Source organism: Pinus tabuliformis, chromosome 1_2, assembly GCF_031772625.1.
Source record: "Pinus tabuliformis cultivar Carrire ecotype Pingquan chromosome 1_2, CPIR1, whole genome shotgun sequence".
Classification (NCBI taxonomy): Eukaryota; Viridiplantae; Streptophyta; class Pinopsida; order Pinales; family Pinaceae; genus Pinus; species Pinus tabuliformis.
In genome coordinates this window covers 367,110,569-367,137,424 of record NC_142298.1, presented here as the reverse complement: position 1 = coordinate 367,137,424, position 26,856 = coordinate 367,110,569, and the positions used below count along the sequence as shown (strand labels likewise).

The 26,856-nt window shown below is 36.6% G+C and overlaps 1 protein-coding gene across 1 annotated transcript; it reads right to left on the bottom strand.

Annotated features, from left to right (window-relative positions):
* Positions 1-15,639: 15,639 nt before the first annotated feature.
* LOC149205900 (uncharacterized) lies at positions 15,640-16,215 on the bottom strand. The gene has a single exon (XM_089397534.1). The coding sequence runs from the start codon at positions 16,213-16,215 to the stop codon at positions 15,640-15,642; it is 576 nt and encodes a 191-aa protein (XP_089253660.1).
* Between the last annotated feature and the right edge of the window lie 10,641 nt (positions 16,216-26,856).

Here is a 26,856-nt window from a genome sequence, read left to right as displayed (position 1 = left end):
TCCTGATTCAGAGCTGAATTTGGGAAACATCTCTCGCACTGTTCCCAATGACATTTCAGTCAAGCCCGAAATCATTGAAAACATTCATATAGGTGCCTCGTGTTCAGATGACGAAATTCAGACTTACAAGGCCCTATTTCAAGAATTCTGCGACGAGTTTGCCTGGTCTTATGAGGAAATGCCAGGAATTGATCCCGCAATTGTTGTCCATGAGATTAAGACTTACCTGGACGCTAAACCCGTTCGGCAACGTTTGCATCAGATTCACCCTCGAAAAGCGGCTGCAATTAAAGCAGAAGTCGAGAAGCTGTTGAAAGCAGGTTTCATTTATCCGATCCCCTTAACGGATTGGGTATCGAATATTGTTCCGGTTAACAAAAAACAAGGAACAATAAGAATATGCATCGACTATAGGGATATCAATCATGCTTGTCCCAAGGACAACTATCCAACACCCTATATCGATCAAATAATTGATGATTGTGCCGACAGTGAAATATTTTCCTTTATGGACAGTTTTTCCGGTTACAATCAAATCAATATTCTACCTGCCGATCAACCAAAAATGGCTTTCATTTGTCCATGGGGGACATTTTCTTATTGCAAATTACCTTTTGGGCTTAAGAATGCCGGAGCCACTTTTCAAAGTGCGATGTCTTATGCGTTTCATGACATCAAACACATTGTGCAACCGTACCTCGATGATTTGCCTGCTCATTCATTACATCGAGCTGATCACCTTGTCAATTTACGAGCAATTTTCATGAGGTGTAGACATTATCGTATACGTTTGAACCCACACAAATGTGTCTTCTGTATAGAAGTGGGACGATTGTTGGGATTTGTAGTTTCAAAAGCCGGCATTCGCGTCGATCCCTCGAAGGTAGAAGCTATCATCAAATTGGCTCCTCCTTCGAGTCTTCGCCAACTCCAAAGTTTGCAGGGGAAAGCAAACTTTCTACGCCGAGGTTACAAAAGGTTTTACACGGTTGTTGAAACAAAACGCTCAATTCTCTTGGGATGAGATAGCTCAGCAATCTTTTGATGCACTTAAACACGCGTTGACCCATGCACCGTTGTTGCATCCTCCCAACTACAACCAATACTAATTTTTGTACCTCGTTGCCTCTCATTCCACTATTGGAATGGTGGAAGATGAATTCGCAACGGAACATGTGATATATTATCTTAGTAGGACGTTAAATCCCACTGAGCTAAAATATTTGCATGTGGAGAAATTGGCCCTGGCAGCCGTTCAAGCTGTCCAACGTTTTCGTCATTACATTCTTCTCCGTAAAACTACAGTCATTTCGGATTGCAACCCTATGATCTACATTTTGACTAAACAATTGCTAGGGGGCAAGTACTCTAAATGGATCGTTATCCTGCAAGAGTTCGACTTAGAGTTTGAAAAATCTAAGTCTAAGAAATCTTTAGTCTTTGCAGAGTTGATGTGTGACTTCCCGCGTGCTGATACAGAAACTGTGGCAGAGGAACCCATTGCGGACGAATCTTTGTTTCTCATCAGTACTTTAGATCCGTGGTATGGGGATATAATCATCTATCTTCAAACCCAATGCTTTCGACCCGAAGCTTCAAAGTCAGAACGTCGGAAAATTCGATTCCAGTCCCAACAGTACAAAATTATTGGAGATACTCTTTATCGCCATGGGGCAGACTTGGTTTTCCGACGTTGCTTAACTCACGAAGAGGCAGAAAGGGTTTTGAATGACTGTCACTCTGGGGCGTGTGGTGGTCATATGTCTGGGTATGCCACAACTCAGAAGGTGTTGCGTGTTGGCTACTTCTGGCCGTCCATGTTTAAAGATTGTATCATTGCGGTCTGAAAATGCCACAACTGTCAAGTGTTTGATCGCAAGATGCGCACACCACCAGCTCCTCTCCACCTTATAATTTCCGTTGGTCCTTTTGTCAAATGGGGTATCGACTTTATTACATGTAACCCTCACTAAGCCGGGGGGCATGCGTATATCATCCTTGTGGTTGATTATTTTACTAAGTGGGCCGAGGCGATGCCTACATTCGAGGCAGACGGCAAGACAGCTGCGATTTTCGTATTCAATCACATTATTGCTAGGTTTGGTGTCCCACAAGCGATAATCACTGACCATGGGCGCCATTTTCGAAACATTATGATGACAGAACTGACAGGCCAGCTTGGTTTGCGTCACGATAGCTCAACTCCTTATTATCCACAAGCCAACGGTCTGGTTGAGTCCATCAACAAAGTTTTGGTTATCATGATCCGACGAATCATTGGGATTCATCAGTCGAATTGGCACAACATGTTATTTTCCACGCTTTGGGCATATCAAACTTCAGTGAAAACATCAACAGGGTTCACTCCTTTCCAACTAGTTTATGGTTTGGAAGCCGTGTTGCCCATTGAATGCGAAATCCCATCACTTCAAATGGCTGTCGAATTACTTCCAGCTACTTCCGAAGAGGAGAAGCATTTACTGTACTTAGCTCATTTAGATGAGACTCGACGCGATGCTGCACTGGCAATCGAGACTCATGCAAAACGAATGAAAGCTCAGTATGATCGAAATGTGACCCCTCGAAATTTTTCGGAAGGAGACCTAGTGCTATTGTATGATCAAGCTAACGATAAATTAGGTGCTGGAAAATTCGTTCCTATGTGGCATGGGCCCTACATTGTTAAGGGAAAGCTAGCAAAAGGGGCCTATGAGCTGGTTGACTTTGAAGGGGACTCTTTGGGTAAACCCAGAAATGGACTTTACCTAAAGAGGTACTATGCTTAAATGATGGGTGTGAAGATTTTAGTTAAGTTAGTTAGGTTAATTTTTCTTTCTCGCTAGTGTGTTTGTTAGTTTAGACAGTGTGCTTAGCTTAGAAAGTGTGTTTTTCGTCGTTATTCTACTTATCTTGGTTTTACCCTTGATGTTTGCAGATGTCGATGCCTCTCCAAACGTACATTGGATTTGCTGATGGTGCTTGTCGTAATACATGGAATATCTCTTCCGCAGCTTGGGTTATTTATTCACCCTCTGACGAATTAGTTTCTATGCATGGGGTGAGCCTCGGTCAAACAACAAACAACATTGCAAAATACAGTGCAGTGATTGAGTTATTATCTGAATCCATTTCATTTGGGATTCGGAGTTTGATAGTGAGGTTAGATTCTGAACTCGTTGTATTACAGCTTAATAGAGTTTATGCCATTAGAAATCCAGTGTTATTAAGGTTATTTTTGAGAGTGCGTCTCTTGGAACGTGAGTTTGATTACATTGAATATCAACATATTCCAAGGTCTTTTAATACATTAGCGGATGCAATTGCTTCTCGAATGTTAGACAGACATTTGCGATAATCATACATGTAAATTTAAAAACATTAACATTTAATCACACATGTTTAACAAGATAAGCCGGTAATAATGATATATATAGATAGGAGTGTGTCAAAAATACATCGTCTTCGATCATAGGTTGCAAAACACCTTATGATCGGCAAAAATGATAAGTACAAAAAACCAAAATGTCACATGTGTCTACAAAAACGATCAACCAATCACTGGTGATGCTCTCTATGCGACACCACTGCACGGGCTACCCTACACAAGAACCTCCTAAAAGGTCCTGGGACTGCGACTACATAGCGCTGAAGCCTGATAGGAATATCATCTATAGTAGTCTCTGGTATATCCGCCGTCAGACGCTCTAGATCCTGCTCCAACTCAGCTAAGGTCTCTGCAGCCGCATCCTGTGGGACCGGTGCCGGTGCAACTGGTTGTCTCCTCTCGAAAGGCCGGAGATTGGCTGGACGCCGTGGACCTACATCTGCATTTTGAAAATTTTTACTGTCAGTTTTGAGACGATATATAAAAACAAAAAAATATAGATAATTTAAAAACTTGTGAAAAATGAAGTACCTCTGTCATCCCATTGTTCTCCCGGTGGAAGAACCATGTCCAGATCACCGCGAAAATCCACTCCGGCATAAGGAAAATCCTGGATCACAAAGACCTAGTCCTCCAACCAGTGAAAGTAACCCGCAGGAAATTGGACAACTCCCGCTCCCTCATCAGGATGTTGGGCCATCACCGCAACCCATCGCATCAACTTTGGCTCCTGAGGAGGCCCAACCTCAACAGTGAGATGCTGCGGGATCAACATCGGAACTCTCTCTAGGGCAAAGATCACAACTAAAGGCCCATACCCAAAGGTCTTTAATTGCCCGTTCTTTGCCCTAGTCAGTTGGCCCTTCATATTGGCCAACACAGCGTCGCACCAGTTGAAAATGGTGCCTCGGAAGCAATCAATAGCCATCCACATCTGGGATCCAGTGGCAATGTGCAAAGCGGCAGCCCCGCAAAGTCTGGTAATTGTAAAGGCAATTACCATAAGTTCAGGTCGGGATATGTATTTGATTTCTATCCCCTTCTCCTGGTTCTGATTGTTGCACCACTCTAGCCGGAGACTAGCAAGGGATTGGCCACCCGGCCTAGTCCCGAACAGAGACAGTTGCTCGCCCCTATTAGGAAAACCAGTGAGAAAATATATGTCTGAGGGCTCTATCTCGAGCTAGTGCCCTCCGATGTAAAAACATTGATCCTGAACGTTCCACCTTTCAACCAACCACTCTAAGAATCGCACCTGGGCCCTCATGCCAGGTATGGCCCAGTATTTGTAGAGACTGCATGCCTTCAAAGCATCAATGGAAGGTTGATGATCTATTGTGGCCAAATCGACATCTTCGTGTTCTCTTTCGCGCCAATCAAGCATGGTGGGCAATCTACACACCAGAAAACATCCATTAGAATTCACTAAATCAAAAATTAATGGTTCAAATTTGAGATTTGGGGGTTTAAAAATGCTTTGTGCGGAGTACGCACCCCGCATTCAGAAACAGAGCATGGGTACGCAACTGCTCTGAAGGTAGGTTGCGTACACCTGCCATTTTCCCAATGGAGAAAATGTCGGGGTACGCAGGTCACCCATGGGGCACCTGCGTACCCCGAAAAGCGGATCTTGAAACCCCAAAGCCCCCAAAAAATCAAACTAGGGCCTAAAATGAAATTCTAAATGGATGAAAACAAAGAGGAGGATGTTGTGAAATACTTGAAAGAGACGACGCTCGATTCCGACGGTCGGATTCTCCGCAAAGTCCACGGGAAGTTTCTTGCCAAAAGCCCTTTTCTCTCCCTCAACAGTAAAATGGTAAAAATGACATGGTAAAAGGTCTTTTTATAGGTTTTTTGGATAAATGAATGCTAAGTTTGTTTATTTTTCACCATGGAAGGATATTTTTCAATGTATTTTTGCCTATCTTAAACAGGTATGAGTAATGTGTTGTTTTTGTGCAGGACAAAAGGAATTTCAGGGAAAATTATCATTTTTCACGAACCAAGACATCAGAGTCATCTTTTAAGCCCTTTTCTGACTCCTAAAACATGAAAAGATTGCCGAGCATTTCTTTTACACTCGTTAAAACGGAATTAAAAGACGGTCCCCTTATAGCCCTTTTCTGAGCGTAAAAACAGGAAAATATTACCAGGTTTTTGTCGTTTCAAACTCGATACTGGAAATAAAATGACATGTCCTTAATCACTTTTTACTTTTCAGGTCAGAGGCACTAATCATGAAAGTACTCCTTGGTCTCAAGATCAAGCGGTTCTCTCAAGTATTATTTTATACTTTTTCGGGCTTGGGAGACACAAATTTATGAAAAAGTTCAACCCTGGAGTCTTCTTTAGTTTTTTCAGACTCTCTAAAATTGAAAAACACCGAGTTTCTCCTATACTGGACTCGTTAAAATTTCACAGTAAAGGACCTGTTCGATTACAAACAGGAACGGACCACTCCTTCTTAGGGTTCGAATCTAAACTAAGTTGGACTCATTCGAAGGATGAGCTTATAATCAAGCATATGTTATCCTCCTCAAGCTTGTAAAAAATAAAGAGGTACTTGCCAGAAATGGTGGGGGAAAAGAGAGAAAAATGAGCCTATTTGTTATCCTTTGTCACAGAAAAAACCTTATTACCACTCTTGAACACGACACTTTTCATTCACCTGGGTTGGGAAATCCTTTGTCTTAAAGTTGATTAAACCACTTTGAAAGTCTTCAACCGTTTCTGGGTATTAACTTTGGGTCAATCGTCGCCAAGCCATCTGTCGTGTCGTTATGTGTTCAAGAGGTCTCTGCAAATAAACCATTCATATGCAAAATACTTGTCATCCATTTTGACCATCCCTGAGTCAGTCCTTACAGCAACATTTCTTCAACTTGAACTATGATTTCGTGTTGTGGGCTTGCCTGCAACGGGTCGCTTTCTATCGACATCAACACATTATCTAGAGAGATGACTTAGAAATCGTCAGTACCTTGAAGTCTGCATGCATCAATGGCAGGTTTCTCGCCTTTGATGACAGTTTACATCATTGACTTTCGATCGAAGGATTCCGTGACATGTTCGACATCAACCCATTCATTCGCATCTCATGGATTGTACTGGGTACTTTGAGAACCATTGACATCACTGGTGGTATCTCTCACACTTGTTAACAGTTTACATCATTGACTGGTAATCAAGTGGTTTCTACCATGTTCGTCATCAACTCATTTATTCGCATGGATAGAATCGTACCAATTCGGGAAGTAGAAATGAAGACCCTGGATCTAGTTTCCACCATCCAGGCTGCGAGGAGTTTTGTATTCATTATATAGTAGACTAATCATAAACAGATGGCTGCGTCCATACTGTGTCTACATGTGTCTATGATTGTGATGTACTGCAAAATCATTCCTGTATCAGAGCAGTAGTTAGATTGTTAGTTAAAGTTTTCAATCTGAGTATGGGAATGCCTACCTCAGCGATGATATCATCTTATATATGTATTTTGTGTTGAATATTTGCAGGTTCTGACCGGGCTCTCCACAAGATAATCCTTGAAATGATAAAGTACTTCACCCTTCCTAGATGATATAAAACCCTAATCTACTACAGGCTTCGCACTTTAGGGGGCAATCTGTTACACTAAAAAATGTCACCATGACTATTTGCAGTTAGTATGGCTCCATCAACTGTCATACTATCCTCCTTGGCAAGTCTCATGCCTCTGCTTTTCATGTCAAACTCCAAGAAAGAGAGAAAAGTCATTTAAAGTCAATTATCTCTGGGTACGCAGTTTCTCTCAGCCTTACCTGCGTGTACGCAACCCAAGTTCACAATACCTGCGTACTTGTACGCTCTGTATGTAAAGGGGTGGGTGCGTACCCCTGTAAAGGTCAAAAGGCGCGAGTTTCATCTTTAAAAAGTTACTTGTGGTCAAATCTAGAGCATTCTAGAAGATGGTTTGACGTGTATTGAGCGCCTCCAGATGGTTCATGCACCCCAAAGAAAGAGGAACTTATCCCATGAAGAGGGGAGCTATCCCATTGAAAGAGGGGCTTATCCCATTCATGGTGGACCTAATTAACTTCCTCTAAAACACTATAAATACAGGCATTGGGCTAGAGGGAGGAGAGGTTGAAAGCTGAACATTCCTAAGGGTAGATGCTGCTGGAATTAGGACTTCCTTGTAGAAGCTTGTGAGGAGAGATTCCCATCCTTTCTTGTTTCATTTGGAAGTGGGTGAGCTGATCAAAGTAAAGGAGAACTCTTGTCGGACCCTGGGAGGGACCTGCACAACACCAAGGCTCAGGTTGTAATGGTTTCTTTTGTTTCCTATTAATACAAATAAGTCCATTCTTCTCAACAATTTGTTATTTATGAGTTGTTTCATATACTCCTTGGTCTGTATGTTAAATATGTTTTATTTTATGAGATATTCAGGTGCTATTTAATCGTTTAATTATTAGTGAATGCAGGTTTCGAAGAGAAGGAGGAGCTCATCCAGATCGACGAGGCTGGACTACTACAACAACGTTGGACTACAGGTAGGATCTAAACACTTGGTTTCTTATATGGTAAATGCATATTTAGAGAAGGATTGTTCTTAATTGTCTTGTTTGTCACTAGAAAGCCTTAAGCTTCTAGGGAGGTTGGTTTTGTCCGCAAAATCAACTCTTTCCGCATGACAACAATTAATTTGGAGATTATTTTGTACACCACATTGCATAATGCTATTGGTCTGAATCTATCTGGTGTCATAGCATTAACCTGTTTTGGAATCAATGATATGAAAGAGGTATTGAGCGCCTTTAAAATAGTTATATCTTTCCTAGAGTTCTCCACCACTCTGAGGATATCCCGCTAGACTATTCCCCAACATGCTTTAAAGAAGTTGACATTAAAACCATCCGGACCTGGTGCCTTCCCATTTTGCATTTCTTTGATGACTTCGTTGACCTCCTCTTCATTCATAGGCATATTTAGATTATGATTGTCTTCTCTTGTCACAAGCTTAGGAATGTGCTTTGTGAATTCATTAATGAAGTGAGATCTGTCTAAGAGAGGCTTCTCTACTATGCCTTGGATATGTTGAACCAACGCAACTTCTATTCCTTTGTGGGTGTTGAGTTTATTTCCTTGAGAATCCTTGATTTTTTAGATCTTGTTATGAGACCTATGATCCATGGTGGATTTATGAAAAAACCTTGTGTTCCTTTCTCCTTCTTTTAACCATTGTACTCTTGATTTCTATTTCCAGAATATCCCATCTTATTTGCACAATTCTTCCCATTCCTATTGATGGTTATCAGCTTGTTCCTTTTTCCCCACTGAAGCCGTCTGTAATGAGGATCTAATTAATGTCCTGTAGCTTCCATTCAACAACTTTTTTGGCTACAAAAATGTTGCCAAACTCATTCGTATTCCACTCTTTAAGCCTGATTTTGATATGTTTCAATATTTTATGCAAGAGGAACATTTTAGTGCCCTGAACCTGCATATCCTCTTTCCACCATCTTTCAATATTGCTGATAAAGTCCGGATGTGTGAGCCAAATGAATTCAAACCTGAAAGGTCTATTTCTTGGAGTTCCTATAAAGGACACTTCCAGTTGAAAAGTCTAATGATCCAACCCACCAAAAGGAAGTATCATAGCTGATAAATCAGGGCCTGTTAGGATAAGGTCCTCTGAGATAATGAATCTGTCTAGTTTTGAGGCCACCCGAGACTCTCCTCCCCTTTTGTTATTCCATGTAAATATTCCATTACTTGCCTCTGTGTCTACTAGCATCATATTGTTTATAAAATTCTGAAATTCTATGGAGTCTCTACCTAGTGATCTGGTTCCACCTTTTCTTTCTGACAGGGACCTGATCATGTTAAAGTCCCCTCCCAAAATCTAGTGGATGCCCGAATGTTTGTCTCTTAGATCCTCCAGTGAGGTATGTAACCTGATTTTGTCTTCCGGCTTCTGTGGACCATAAACATTTATGATTAAATAAACTTCCTTGTCCCCCATGGGTTGAATCACCATTGTTAAATAGTTCCTAGATGCTTTAGCATCAAGGATTCCTAGTTTCCGAGGGTTCCAAAGTGTGGGAATTCCTCTTGTTGTTTTGTCTGATTTAACTTCTAGATATTCATATTTAGTCATCCATTTGATGTGTATTTCTCTTCTTTTTTCTACTGAACATTTTGTTTCTTGGATGAAAATCATATCTGGTTTTTCTTCTTTCATTCTATTGCTAAGATTCCTTTGCTTCCTTTTACTCCTTGGACCCCTAATATTCCATGTTGTGAGCTTCATGAAGAAAGGTTTGTAAATGTGTAAATGGTTAGGTCTTTCATCTTACCTGAATCAATCATGAGTTTTCCACACTCTATCAGTAGCTCATTCTATTTTTTCCTACCTCTTTTCTTGCTTGGGTTCCTAGGAGCTAGGCCCATTGTTGCTTTCATAGCTTTCACCCCTTTGTTGTCTTGACTATCATGGTTTTTTTAACTCTCGAACCTTTTGCCTACGTTCTCCATATAAACAGTTGTTGCACTCTATTGAACTCCTATTTTGGTAGCGAATCCATTCCTTTGGTGGTTCCCCACTCCAAAAACTTTTCCTGATATAGATGCTCCCTATCAATAATATCTTGTAGTTCATGATCCTCTGTTCCCACCTCACTTGGGGTCATCTCTTGGTCCCTATCAAGTTCCATAGTGTTCAGCAGATCCTCCTTTTGTTGGTTGTTGTCTTGTGTGTCCTCCATACTCTCTTCCTTTTATTTCTCCACAGGGCAATCCTCTAGAGTCTAATAAACTTTATCATGCTCCTCTTCTTTTTCTAGTACCTTGTACCTATTCTTACTTAGCTACTTTTCATCGTTGATTTTATTTTGGTGCTTTCTCCCTCCTTTACCTCTATTTCCTGCTTTGTTAAAGCTATCAGTTTCTTTCCCTGAGGTAGCTTTGGTTCTGCTTTCTATTTTGTTTAAGGGGCAATCTCTGAATAGATGCCCATGTTCATGGCATTTGCGGCATCTGAAAGGAACATGCTCATAGTCAACCACTTGAACCCATTATTCATTAAAAACTTCCAGAATTACTTCATCTAGTAGAGCTCTAGAGAGGTCCATCTCTACACATATACATTCAAAGGAGGTATACTTTCCCTGCCTGGTGGCCTCTGATATTTTTACAAAATGCCCTAGTTTATTTCCTATTGCTTTTAATGATTCATGCTACCAATAATCCAATGGTAAGGAGTAGAGCCTTACCCAAACCAGGACTGAAGTGAAAGTCTCATGCTCCGGGACAAAATTCATTACTTAAGGTCTCATATAGAGGCCCGCAGTAGCATAGAAGTAGGGGCATCCTTCAAACACCCTGTCTTTATCCTCAATGTTAGTGAAGACTAAAGTGAAGAAACCCTTTGATCCAAGGTGTAGGTCTATATCCCCCTTAGGTTTCCAGTGATTCTTTATCCATGCCTGTAATGCCTTCTCCGTTGGCCATAACCCCATGAATTTACAAATGACTGTGTAAGTCGCCACGTGTTCCCTATGCACCTGTAGCGTTGGATCACTTAACACCACTCTTGGTATGATAATATCCCTAGGCTTACACAGTCCAGTTCTATTTTTGGTGTCTGCATTCTGATTTTCTCCTTCTATTCGTTTTTCTCTTTTGGCTTCTTCCTACGTATTTTCCTGTTGTTGTGTACCTCTGTTGTCCTTTTTCCCTCCTCCTAGAATTCCAGTTTCAACCTCCAGAGGTTTCTTGAATCTATTAGACATTGCCTGACTGTAGGAGGGAGTGGAACTCCCCCCCTCTCACCTCTCCATGGTGCCCAACGCTTAACTTCTATTGCAAACCATAGCTCAATCCTTTGCTGCCCAACTGAATCACCTCCTACATGTGCTAGTTTTCATTTTCATTTTTTTTTTTTTAATTTAAATCAACAATTTAATAACTAAACCCACGCAAATTAATTTATTTTATTCACTCATTATGTTCTAATAGTTAATTATTTGATTCATTCATTATGTTCTGATAGTTAATTATTTGATTCACTCATTATGTTCTAATAATTAATTATTTGATTCATTCATTGTGTTCTAATAATTAACTAATAATTATTTGTGATCACAAAACTTTATTCTTCTGCTCAATCTATATTGAGTCTATGTTGTTCCCTCAAACATTTATATAGAAAAAGATATCATTTGGCTTCAAACACTGTTATCCATGATGTTTCGCTTTATCATTCGTAGAACTGCCTAGTAATTTTGTCATGTAGGTGTACCCGGTAACAAGAATCCTAGCACGGAGGATATAATGATGTGTCCATTAAATTTATTTTATTTGAAGCAACCAAAATATTCTTGTTGTGGCATAAAATAGATGATTTTGGACTAAACTCATTTCAAAATGCAATGGGAAGGGAAAATTTACCCAAATTCTGATTAACAAAACTTTATTCTTCCACTCAATCTACATTGTGACTGTAGACATTTATATGGAAGAGTATATCATTTCGCTTCCACATGATGCTATCATTTTAAATTTTCTCTTTAAAATTTTAAAAACAGAGAGGAGAATTGTTAAAAATGGAAGAAATAAAAATATATAATGAAACATAGCATCTCACAGGTGAGCAAGCTGCACCTAGAGACTGTCTCACGGAGAACGCACTACATTGATCATTATTCATCAAGAATATATAGGTTTACATGAGAATAGGAGAGTTAGAACTAACACCTAGAAAATAGGAATTGATTCCTAAACTAGGACACACGCACAACTAATGAACAGACTCTCTCCAATAATACATATTGCTCCATTAATTTCAACACTCCCCCTTAATGGAGAAAGGGTTTACTATTACTCCTAACATCTTCCTAAATAATTCAAATTTAATTCTTCTAAGGAGCCTATTAAAAATGTTTGTTGCATTATCACAAGTATTACATTATTCAATGTAAATCTCTTTTTACTGAACCTTCTCTCTAACAAAGTGAAACTGCGTACCAATGTGCTTTTTGTTTTTGTGAAACACAAGATTGTTTGCAAGTTTGATTGAGCTTTGATTGTCACATCTGATAATTGTAGGATCTTTTTGTTCTTCTCTAGCATCATGGAGAAGTCTCCTCAACCAAATTGCCTCACACGTTGTTGCACACATTTATTGATACTCTACTTCAGCTGAAGATAAGGATACAATATTTTGTTTCTTGTCACTCCATGCAATGACCCCAGGCCCAATGCTAAATGCATAACCTATTATGGATCGTCTGTCATCCAGATTTTCGGCCCAATCTGAATCTGAAAAACCTGTCAATCTAACATCAAATGAATCAGTATATTTAATACCAAAGTCCAAGGTTCCTTGAAGATACCTTAAGACACCTTTCTCTTCCACCCAATGACTCTCAAGAGGCTTTGACATAAACTGGTTCAAAGCACTAACTGCAAAAGGTAAATCAAGTCTATTTGTAGTTAGATAAATCAAACTCCCAACTAGTTGTCTATATAGTGTTGCATCCACCTCCTTATAACCATCATCATTCTGAAATTTGACATTCTATTGTAAAGGCACCAAGGAAGCATTGTACTGATCCATTCTAAACTTTTTAAATAAGCTCCAGACATACTTTCCTTGAGACAAAAAGTTCTGGCCAGAATCCCTCTAGACTTCCAATTCCACACAATAGTGTAACTCTCCAAGGTCCTTCATTTCAAAAACCTATGACATATGGACTTTTATTTCTTTAATGAGCTCATCATCTTTTCCTGTAATAGTAAGATCATCTACATATAAATAAATCAAAACAATTTTCCCCTTTTCATCAAACACAATATACAAATTTGGGTCATTTTTACTACTCTTATAACTATGCCACAAGAAAAATGAATCAATTTTTTCATACCATGACCCGGGAGCCTATTTTAAACCATATAATTCCTTCTTTAATTTGCAGACTAAATGCTCCTGCCCCTATTTGATAAACACTTCAGGTTGTTTTAAATAAGCATCTTCTTTCAACTCTCCATTTAAAAATGCAGACTTCACATCTAGTTGGTGTATATTCCAATGATGTTTTGAAGCTAAAGATATCATCATTTTAATAGTGTTTATCTTAGCTACTGGAGCAAAGATTTCCTCATAATCAGTTCCTTCTCTTTACGAGCAACCTTTAGCTACCATCCTAACTTTGTATTTGTCTACACTACCATCAAATTTAAATTTAGGTTTATATAACCACACACGACCTATAGGTTCTTTCCCTTCTGGCAATTCAACTAAATCCCGGGTTTTGTTTTTAAGTATTGACTCATATTCCTCTTCCATGGTTGCCATCCATTCATCATATTGACTTGCTTCTTTATAGTTTGAGGGTCAATATTTAACATACTATTTATAAGAGCATGATCCCTATATCTTATTAGCAATTGAGTTTTACTACCTGATCTCCTTACTAGTGGACTCGCTTCAAATCTGTCTCGCTCGTTCCTTGGTGGACTTGGCTTGCTAATTGTACCTACATCACTTGATTCTTCCTCTTGCTATTTTTGTTGTTGCTCATGGTTGTCCCTTGTTTCATCACTTCCATCTTCCACCAGCAAAGGCATGTGCCACTCTTCATTGCCTTTATCATTGTTTCCATCATCAACCTGCTCATGGAATACTACATCTCTACTTGCAAACACTTTATGAGTAGAGGGATTAAACAATTTATAAGCTTTAAACTATGTACAATACCCTATGAAAATGCATTTAATGGCCTTTGAATCCAGTTTCTTCCTATCCTCTTTTGGAACATGAGCAAAAGCTTTTGAGCCAAAAACTCTTAAATGATTAAGTGCAAGCTTAAAACCTAATAAAGCTTCGAATGAAGTTTTAAGATCAAGGTTTTTTGTTGGACTCCTATTCTTTAAATACACTACAGTATTTATTACTTCTGCCCAAAATCCATTAGACAGGTTCTTACCTTTTAACATGTTGCGTGCAAACTCCACAAAGGTTTTGTTCTTCCTCTCTGCAGCATCCTTCTATTGAGGAGTGTGGGGTATTGTAAAATGTTGAACTATCCCATGGTCCTTGCAATATTTGATGAAACCACCCTGCTTGTATTCTCCCCCTTGATCTGAGAGGAGAATTTTGATGAACTTCCCTGTTTGTTTTTCAACCATGCTTCTGAACTCTTTAAAGTATTCAAAAGTATGACTCTTTTTTCTGAGAAAATATACCCAGGTAAATCTTGTGCAATCTTCAACAAATAATAAAAAATAATAGGCACCTCCTAATGACCTTGTCTGCATCGGCCCACATATATCAGTGTGCAGAAGCTCTAGTATATTTCTCTTCTTTCTATCTAATCTTGTGGAAAAATCATCCCTATGCATCTTCCCAAGGGCACATCCTTCACACTCAACATGAACATTTTTTAAAACAGGGAGACCATTGACCATACCTTGTTTTTGTAGCAGCACTAAATCAGGAAGATTGATGTGTCTGAATCTTTGGTGCCAAAGATTCTCTGTTGTCATTGTTGTTGAAGTCAAAGCCTGGTGTGGTATGCTTGTGACATTCAACTTGTATAGGCCTCCAACTCGAATTCTAGATGCAACCAATTTATGTTTATCCAACAAATCCTTAATGACACAATAGGTTTTAAAAAACTCTACCTTCAAGTTCTGATATGCAATCATTGAAACATAAATTAAATTCTTTTTAATTCCTGGTACATACATCACATTCTGGATTTTTCTGATCTTTCCATCACACAAAATCACAGGAATATATCTCCATGACCTTTGATATGGAAGTCTTTGTCATCACCAAGGTAGATATTAGAATCACAACTGGTTTATTTTAAAACTTTCGAAACAGTGCTTGTTACTTGTCATGTGAATGGAAGCTCCTGAATCCACAAACCAAGTTTTTGCTTCATCATTCTTAGTAGAGAAAGAAAAATCAGATACAAAGAATATGAGATTCTGATTTTGATCTTCATCAACAAAGTGTCCTGCATGCTTCTTATGTCTATGTTGACCTTCATCAAGCTTCTTCATATGGCAATTCCTAGCAATGTGACCATATTTACCACAATAAAAACATTTGATCCCTGAACCATTTCTAGTTGAAGACACACCTTGAGGTGGCTTTCTCTATGGTGTACCTCCACCTTCCTATCCTGCACTTGCTTTCCCTCTAAAATGATTTTTCTTCTCCATTAATGCTAGATCTGAATTCTAGATTTCAGAGTCATCTACCTCTCTTCCTTTTGTATCAAGATCCCTATCAATTCTTCGAAATTGGGGGCTTTCTCCTTTGCATTTAGGCCTATAATAAACATATGATAATCGCCAGTCATACCATTTATGGTAAACATGAAAAGATCAGTGTTCAATACTGTCTCCCCTATATCAGCCAAATTATTTCTCATCTCCTTGATCCGAGAGATGAATGCGACGACTGATTCACTCTCCTCCATTTTGATGGAGAGAATCTTGCTCTCCAGGAATAATAAATGATTTGTATTCTTTATCTCATACAAATCCTTGATAGTTGTCCAAATGTCATTTGTTGATTTACACTCTCTGATCTGACGGATAATGTAGTCTTTAACTAACAATTTGAACAACACTTTCGCTTTGTTCTTCCTCTTCTCCCAATCCTGAGTTGTTGCAGTTGTTCCGCCTCCTGCTGCAATTGGCTTCCATTCATCCCCATTTGCAATCGCCCACACACTTTTCCCCTCAAGCAGGGTCTGCAACTTGAATTTCCAATTAGAATAATTGGACCCATCAAGCTTATTTCTCTTGTTCAAGTACGCCTCTGCCATCTGATTATTAATCGTGACAGGTCTACCTCAAAGAAAATTTTGACCTCCAGCAATTAATAAAAAGAATGGATCTTTCTCCAGATCTAGAGGAAAGTTCTTCAATTCTTCTATTGCAACTTGTAGGAAAAGGTACACTAGAACACATGGTTGTTAGATCGCTAAGGAGGTAGATCTGCTTTGGTGATTGCGCTCTAATAATTTGTTCCTTAAAATCTACCTTATCGTTGTTGTAGATCTATGAAAATGCAGGGTTCTAAATGCTATACCTTTAATATATACCCAACTACTATTTCACTTTCAACATCCACATCTTGACACCATCAACCATGATGCTATGTGGGCAGCCAGGTGATCCGCAAATCAGAGGAACGTCGATCTACCTCTGGACGTTGATCTCTCTTCTACTGCACAGTCACCGACTCATCCCACTCTCGATGCGCACAAAAAAAATAGCAGACAACCACCAACAATCTTGATCTACCACAACCAAGCTCGCGATCCCAATGATCCTACCGATCTATGAAGACAATTTTCTCCACGCTCATAGCACTCGAACAAGGATCCACCATAGGTCCAACATTTCACTCCATTGCAACGTAGTCAATTCACACAGTGGTTACTCCGATGGGGGTTCCTTTAGTCAACGAGTGTTAGAAATCATCATTCACCAATACCGCTGTGCCACTCCACGATATCACAGTACCCACGATATCCCTGTTGGGAAGAAATCAACGATGACAGGGCCACCAATCGACCTTCGGATCCCACTCAATCTACTCAACAACCTGCCTGGTGACCCATGAGAAATACACAACAATTGAAAAGTCAACCAACGCGCATTTCTGGATGGAAACCCGTGTTGACAAGTCGCATTGATGAGAAATCGTAAGAGTAAAGAGCGAACAACGCGATTTTTCACGCTAAATTCATGTTGCTCCAAAGCTAGGGAAGCACGATTGTCTAGTATAAAACTCGCGTTGCTCCAATTTTACCTCTGAGAAAAAATTTAATTTTATCATGATATTACACAGCACTTCGCCCCCTCGTCAGGCCTTCTTCGCACCAGTCACCAAAGATCACAATATTTCCACTTATGCACTCTCACAGCCTTCAAAAACTCTCTAGCTCTAATACCATGTTAAAAATGGAAGAAATAAAAATATATTCTGAAACATAGCAGCTCACAAGTGAGCAAGCTGCACCTGGAGACTACCTCATGGAGAATGCACTACATTGATCATTATTCATCAAGAATATATAGGTTTACATGAGAATAGGAGAGTTAGAGCTAACAGCTAGAAAATAGGAACTAATTCCTAAACTAGGACACGCACACAACTAATGAACAGACTCTCTCCAATAATACATATTGATCCAATAATTTCAACAAAAATGGCGGCCAACATCTACCATGCTACGTAGAAATGGTATACAGACCATATGAGTTAGGGAGAAGTGGCTCATAATTTTATTATGTGGTTGTATCGCAACCTTAAACTGACTAGATATAATGCATGGTGGTTGCTTTTAGATAAAAGCCGTCATAAATTTTGCTTAGTGGTTTCAATTTCAATTTGTTTTTTTATTAATAAAATATGAATTACAATTTAATAATTTTAAGTAGATTAATTTATTTCCCTTTTATATTTTTAAAAATAATTATATAAAACATAAAAACATTTTTAAAATATATTTAAAAGTATATAATTTTAATAAACAAATAATTTTATATAATTTGAATTAAATAAAAAACATTTATTTAAAAAACAAAAAATCATAAATTAACAAAAATAAATCTCATATATTCAAAAATAAATATTATATATTCAATGTAAGTTTGAAATTTCACTTTCATATTAGGAATGACATGAAAATTTTATGATCGTAAGGTTTTAAATTATTTTTCATTTTAAGGTTAAAATTTTTGACCCAATATTATTTTATATGAGTTAAAAAAATTAGTTTTATAAAGCAGAAAATTTTCATAAACTATTGATTAGATAAAGGAAATTTAGCTAACTAGAACCTATTAAAAATGGTTCATTAAGAAATTCGAAATTGCAAATATTCAAAACTCATCAATGAAATCTAATTGAAAAAACTCATAAAATAGATTATAAATAGAAAATTTTAACTTATGGTTAGTACATCTAACCTATGTGTAGTAAGTTGCAAAATACCAACTATATTATAAAATATGTAATTCTTTCATTTATAAATCATAATCGTCATATCTTAACCAATAAAACTAAAATTAAAATCAAATATAAAATCTCCATAGCCTCTCAGCGTCTTTCTACCTATATTTTAAACACTATTTGGCATTTACATCAATAAGCTTGAAGGCTACTTAGAGGAAGCAGGATGTGATGGCACGATCTTAGCTGGGATAGTCGTCATCCTTCTTCTCTATGCTGATGATATTGTTCTTTTGGCAAGGTGCCCATCTAATCTTGATAAGCAACTCAGGCTTCTTAAGGATTTCTGCTCTACCATGGGTATGACTGTTAACACTGACAAAACAAAAGTTATGATTATCAAATCCAAGAAGGACACTTACGCTAATTTTATGTATGATAATAATAACTTGGAGGAAGTGTATTCTTACAAGTACCTAGGAATTGATATTCATCACAAGCTCAACTGGAACCATAGCATTTAGAAAAGGATTAATGGGGGGTGGAAAGCTTATTTTGGTCTTGAAAATAATTGTAAAACAGCAAACCTCGTAATGTGGGATAAAAAGAAGTTCCTCTTTGAAACTTTAGTCACTCCTGTTATCTTATATGGCTGTGAGGTTTGGGGTTGCAGCATCTCCAAAGAATCATGGAGAAAGATTGAGCAAATCCAGAAGAATTTTATAACTTATAACCTGAAAATTAAAAGTAATACACGCTATCCTATTCTCCTTATAGAAGCAGGTCTTTCCCCTATTGAGAGCCTAGCTATGACTAGGTTTCTACTATACAAGCACAAACTCAATAACATTGATGATCATAGACTTCCTAAGCTAGCTTTAAATTCTAGCCAAAACCACCTAAGGCTTAATCGGGGGTGGCATAAAGACACAAGGGCCTGGTTAAACTATTGGGAGATCAACGAGAATGATGCATTGCAAGACATAAATAACATTAAAGATATTGTTATTTCTAAGTTCAAAGAAAAATGTGGTGTGAGAAAGATTCAGCGGCTAAAAGAAAATTAAGTTATTATAAGAAGGTCGTCAACCCCACCATAGAAGATCAAAAGTATCTCTCTATTTTAACTAGCTCAAAGAAGAAAATTAATATAGCAAAGATTAGAACGAATTCTCATGAGCTCCATAGTGAAACAAGTCATTGGGCAGTTCCTAAAACGCCATGGATGGAAAGGATCTGCCATATATGTGAGAATAGGAACATCAAGGATGAAAACCACTTCCTCTTAGAGTGCCCCGCGTACAACCACATTAGATCTCAATTTCACAACCTTTGTTACAATACTGGCCTTCCTAACCTTTTACAATGTCAAAATTATAGTGAGCTCGGAAGGCTTCTCTCCAAGTTTTTTGAGCATAGGAATAAAATCTTAAATCAAATTAAATAATTTGTTTTTAGGTCTGATAGACCAATGTTTGATCTCAAGGGACGTTAACCATAATCATCAAAAACAATGATCGCTCTTTACCTTTTTCATGATATCTTAAAAGAATAATTTTAATTTATAAATTTATATGATTTTGATGTGACCAGGTGTAAATTTACTTTATTATAAATGAAATGAAACTTTATTTAGCTTTATTATTTTAGAACCTTTTAAAACATCATTTCTTTAAAGTAGGTAAATGTCTGTGATTTGAAATAAAGATTAATTTGAATTTAATAATTTAAATTTGGTTGAAAAATATTATTTAAAAAAACTGAAATATAGTTTATTTGAAAAAGTTCCATTTACATTTATTAATTCGCTAGAATCGTTGTTTATTTATAATTATTTATATTAATATTGTTTTACTTACATTTTAAATTTTAATGATTTTATTTATATTTATTTTTTTTAAATATATAAAAAATTTAAAAAATAATAATAATAATTGTAATTTTATATATATATATATATATATATATATATAAAAGAAAGAGTTTTCAATGTTCATTTCTAAACAAAAATATATATATAAAAATTAAAATGAGAAAAATATGTGTAAATCTTGCTTATAATTTTTCCTTATTATACGTTCATGTTTTATTTATTTTTTTCATTTATTGCCATACACAAAAGTTTAAAGTTCATATTTTATTTATTTTTTTCATTTATAGTGATGTACAAAAGGTTTAAAGTAAAAAAATAAAATTTCCAAAGTTTGCAATTTTTTAAATGTTAAAATTTTAATGCTTTTTTTGCATTTTATTTTTACAAAGATATAAATAAATCTTAATGGATATAAAATTTGTTAAAATTTGATTAATGAAAAATTGGATTTTCAAAACATTTACATTTATGGAAAATGATCATTTTAATTACGCCGAGTTTAATATAGAGTAGATGTTTAGGTGTAATATAAGTATGTAAACAATTATAAATGTGGGCTTAATTAAAAAATAAAAATTAAAGTAATAAAAATAATAAAATTCAATTTCTTATATTTTGATTTTGTTATTAACTTGAATAGGCTTTGTTACAATACTATGGCTTATCAATATCACATGCCCAAAAACCATAACTTATTTCACAACTAAAATATTTTATAACAATATGACAAGATTCTTAACCATGGATATTCACCCCCACTTTACCGTGGATATTATTAACTTGTAAAAACTAGTACAACCACATTAATATTTTTAATGTGGTTGATATAGCTGAAGGCTTCATAAACATAACCAAAAAAATTATTACAACACTAAGAATGCCTTACTAATGCACACATTTACTTGATTAACCATGTATAAAAAGTTTATGGGTCAACTTTAACTTAAGAAGAAAAACAAAGGATTATAAATGAATGTTATAAATAATAATGAGGAACTTATCATGAGAAATTTATTAGAATTGAAATAATCTCAAATCCCTAGAAAATTGGTGGGTGGGGAGTCACATGGTACGAATCATTTTTTTTTAATTTATTAAAAATAATGGACCATTTTGCTAAATAAAATTTGTTTATATATAAATGAATCTTATAAATAATAATGAAAATTGATTAGCGGGAGCCACATTGACACAAATATAATTTTTTAACTTTATTAAAAGTCAATACAACCTAACAAACTCTTTAATACACTAAAGTCAATGATAAGCATTAAGATTAAGCATATGTTGAACATATTCCTTTGAGATTCAATCTAGGTCCTCAGTTAAAAAAATAATTAAAAGTCAATACAACCTAACAAACTCTTTAATACACTAAAGTCAATGATAAGCATTAAGATTAAGCATATGCTGAACATATTCCTTTGAGAATCAATCTAGGCCCTCAATTAAAAAAATAAAATAAAAAAGTCAACAGATCTTTTATTTTTTTGGTCGTTTGAGAGTCATTTTCAAATATAAAAATGAATTTCATTATACAATTTGAGAATATTACATTTTAATTGTGTTGAAACATTTTTATGATTATTATTAAGTTATAGTCTAATAACAGTGTTGTGGGATAAGATTAATTTATAGTTTAAAAAAAAATAATAAGAATCATAAATATTGGTTTTGTGTAATTAGATTAATTTATAGTTTTAAAAAAATAATAATAAGAATAATAAATATTGGTTTTGTGTAATTACTAGTACAACCACATTAAAAATATTAATGTTGTTGATATAGCTAAAGTTTCATAAATATAACAAAAAAAAACTATTGCAACACGAAGAATGCTAAATAAAATTTGCTTATATATAAATGAATGTTATAAATAATAATGAGGAAATTATCCTGGAGGAACTTATTAGAATCGGAATAATTTCAAATCCCTAGGAAATTAGTCGGTAGAGAGCTACTCAACATGAATATAAAATTTTTAAATTATTAAAAGTAATGGACCATTTTGCTAAATAAAAATTTCTTATATATAAATTAATGTTATAAATAATAATGAGGAACTTATCATGGAGGAGCTTATTAGAATTGGAATAATCTCAGATCCCTAAGAAATTGGTGGGCAGGGAGCCACTTGACACAAATCTAATTTTTAAAATTTATGAAAAGTCAATGCAACCTAACAAACTCTAACACACTACAACATTAAGACTAAACATATTCCCTTGAGAATCAATCTAGTCCGTCAATTAAAAAAAAAAACATCATCCACCTTAAGTTGAAATAAGAAACCTTCACTATTAGGCTTTCTTACAATACCACATGCCTGAAAAAACATAACTTATTTTACAATCAAAATATTTTATAACAATACAAAAATATTCTTAACCATGGATATTCATCCCCACTTTACCATGGATATTATTAAATTGTAAATAGGATTTGTTAAAATACCATGGGCTAATACCATGGCTTATCAATACCAAATGACGAGATTCTTAATCATGGATATTCACCCCCACTTTTCATTGATATTATGAACTTGTGAATAGGCTTTGTTCCAATAGCATGAGCTAATACCATGGCTTATCAATATCACATACCAAAAAATCATACATTATTTCACAATCAAAATATTTTATAATAATATGACAAGATTCTTAACCATGGATATTCACCCCCACTTTACAATGGATATTATCAACTTGTAATAGGCTTTGTTACAATATCATGGGTCAATACCATGGCTTATCAATACCACATGCCCAAAAACTATAACTTATTTCACAACAAAAATATTTTATTTTAATTCGATTTTGTAACATTTTTCTAATTAAAGATTAAAAAATGTTATAATTAGTTTTAAGATATATCTAAACCCTTTATCCTCAGGACTAATAAAAATATTCCCATATAATTATATTTTTTTGTAAGCTTGGTGGAACTACATCTTAATCATGTCCAATATATCACCCTGATCGTCAGGGAATTGAACCAGTCACTTCACATGAAGGAATAGAGAACCCGATCACCATCTATTCAAAACGTTGTGGGCCCTATAGAAATTAAATTAAGGTTTTAATAAAAATAAAAATAAGAATACTTTTATATTTAAAGATGTGAAATTTATATAATACAAATATTATTAGTAAGAATCAAGATAGATCCATGTTAACTAAGGGTCCAAGTAATGACAACAAGCAAAGTGAAGGGAAGAGAGTGGGAGGGGGAGAGATAGAGGGAGATAGTGACAAAGTTGGAGGGCGAAGATAAAGAGAGAAAGAGAAAGAGGGAGAGTGATGGGGGGAGACAAAAAGAGGGAGGTGGGAGAGAGAGAGTTGGAAAGCGGGAGAGAGGGAGGAAAAAAAATACATAGAGAGATAAAGGTGGAGAGAGAGAGGAAGTGACAAGGGAGAGATGCAGAGAGAGTGAGGGAGAGAGAAGAAGAGGGAAGAGAGAGAGGAAGATAAGGGCAAGAGAGAGAGGGAGGTGCAAAGATGGAGGGGAGAGAGAGCATGGGGCAGAGAGAGAGATGGGGGGAGAGACAGAAGGGGGTGGGAGAGAAAGGGGGAGATAGAACTCAATAGACAAAAGGAGAGAGAGATGGGGTTGGAGGGGGGAGAGAGGTAAGGAGGAAGAAATATATATAGGGATAAAGGTATAAGGAGAGAGAGAGGGAGTGACAAGGGAGTGATGAAGAGAGAGTGAGGGAGAGAGGAGAGCAGGGGGAAGAGAGGGAGAAGAAGAGAAGGGGAAGAGAAAGAGAGAGGAGGGGAAGAGAAAGAGAGAGGAGGGGAAGAGAGAGGTGAAGAGGAAGAGGGCGGGAGAGAGAGATAGATAGATAGATAGATATGGAGAGAGAGTGTGTATGTTTGGGGGGGAGTTAGAGAGAGGGAATAAGAAAGAGAAACATAGATACAAATATAGATATTATACAGTATTAAATAAGCACCCTAGATCCATCTTAACCTGGATCTATCAAGCACCTAGAGGGATCAAATCTCTCGAGGTGTAAACCTTTCCTTGAGTTTTTCACTCAAAAATAGATTTTCACCTCAAGAGATTGGATCCCTTTTGGCATTTGATAGATCTGGGTTAAGATGGATCTAGGTTGGTATATCATTACAAATAAGATATTTAATAAAAAACATAGTTAAGGGGTGGCAGGAGGGGGGATTCTCTGTAAACCCTAAGGAAGAATAGTCGACAAGTATGCTTAGGGATTAGGAAAGAAGTCCAACAATCAGGCAAAGGTGTATGGTCTCTAGATGGGGCTCCTTTTAGCCCAACAACGGGAAGTTAGAGATATTTTAATCTTGGGAGACTATTTCTTTGTCCTTAGAAATCTTAGAACAAATGTTAACGCTAAGGACAATATGCTAAATTTGATGCTTCAATGCATGAAGGTTATCCTCTCCTCTTTTTCTAGCTCATCATCCTTTCATATCCTAAGGAACCTTAATTTGGAGGTTTACCTAATGGAAAACAAGGCCTTCCCATTGAAACAAGGTCATACTAAAATCAATGGTGTCGAAGGATTTTCCCCTATGCCCAGATGGTAACTATGAGTATGGTCCTTTCTATAATCACCTTCTTAGTCCCATACCTCAATGGAAGCCTCAGTATGCTACCCCTAATCCCCCCTTAAACCCCTCATGGTCCACCATCTCTCTACATCAATATCCATATCAATATGTCATTATGATTTAATAATTAAAGCTTGTGTATGGTAGTATTGGATAACAATTGCAAGGGTTCAACAAAAAAATCGGTTTGACTTAGTGAGTATATTGGCTTGAATGGTTGATGATGTTTTAGAAATTTGACATGATGCTTGATGATTCATAAATATGTTTTTGCTTACGGATTATTTGAATTCACGATGGTGACAAGTTATATTTTTAATATAATTTAGTACCAGATGATTGAAGTAGATTCCCATTCAGAGGGAGAATCTCTCCATAACAACCCTACACCTATTATCATTTGCATTATATGTATAGAAGATTATTTATTGTTAAATTAATATTTATGGACATGAATAGACAAATATCTTATATTGTTGGTATGCAGCAAAGTTTTGGTCTGAGAAGAGAGAGGTTTCCTTACTCTAAACCTCAACCACACAGAATCAAGCCTAAGGGTGCGACTGAAGCCTCTCAACCACATGGAAGAAGGCATATGGGTGCAGTTATGGCCGTAGGACACAAAAGTGAAGCTTTGTGCATGAAATCATAAATTCACATGAAGGATGTCAGTCCTACAGACATGGAGCAGACAACAAAAAGTTCTATGAGCATGGAAGTTTGATTATTTGACTTACTATAGAGAATGTGAATGTTTTGACTAAACTTGTGTTTGCAGAGGACCAAAACTGACCCAAAAATCATCAAATTTGGACAAGGGAAAGTGTATATTTGTATTATAATCCCACATGTGCATATTTGATCAAGTTGGCCCTAAAACAAATTGGACACCCTTGGAAGGCTATAAATACAAGAAAACTCCACCTCATTTGGACATCATCATGGATCATTCTTCTATTTTCTTTCTTGTTTTTGGTTTACACAGGTCTAAGGTAGGTCCGCAGAGAAATGGATTCGCATGAAGGAAAAATTGCAGGGTCCAAAGCTCGCATGTGTTTTTCGAAGGTTTTGTTTCTCACTCGCAGGCTTAACAAAGGAAAATTCAACTGGTCATTGGAATCCAGACTCAAGGGAGTGACTAAAAGCTCACAGTCGCTCGCACGCCCACTTCCTCCTTGGGACCAGGACCTAAAGTTTCACTTTTCTATCAATTGGAGTTTTCGTTTGCTGACCACAGACAGTGATAGTTCATTACAGGCTTCTGAATCAGGTTTTTTGAGTATGAGCATGGTAGGGTTTATCTCAAGGATATTTCCTAATTGATTTTTGTTGGATAGTTGTATGGATGAAGATATGGAACATTGTACTCCATTTTGTTGAATCATTCAACTAAACAAAATCCACAAGATGAACCCAATAATGCTCATACTCAAAGCCCTTATTCAGAAGCTTGTGATGAACTGTCATTGTCTGTGATCAACTGTCAAACACTACGATAAACAAGCAAAAACATCAGAAAACTCAAAAACCAAACCTCAGTTTTTGGTTGCATGGAGCATGAGTTGTGTGTGCGAATGAAAGACTTCAGTCACATGGATGATCTAGCCAGTGAGAAACTCTATCCGAGATTTCTCTATGCCATGGCTATGACTAAGTTCTAAAACCATAAAACAAAAAAGCGAGTTTCAGACCCTGTAATTTCACCTTCATTTGAACTCATCCCTCTGTGGACATGCCTCAAACCTATGCGAGCCAAAACCAAGAAAAAGAATAGAATATTGTCTCATGATGATATCCAAATGAGGTGGAGTTAACTTCTATTTATAGCCTTCCAAGGGTGTCCAATTTTCTTTAGGGCCGACCCAATCAGATATGCACATGTGGGTTTATAATTGAAAAAACATTTTCCCTTGTCCAAATTTTATGAAATTTAGGTTGATTTTTGTCCTATCGAAAAGAGGAATTCAATGAAATCACCATATCCATCAAATGAGTTTTCCAAAGTTGAATTTAGCCCTAGTTTCCAATTTTAACACTCCCTCTC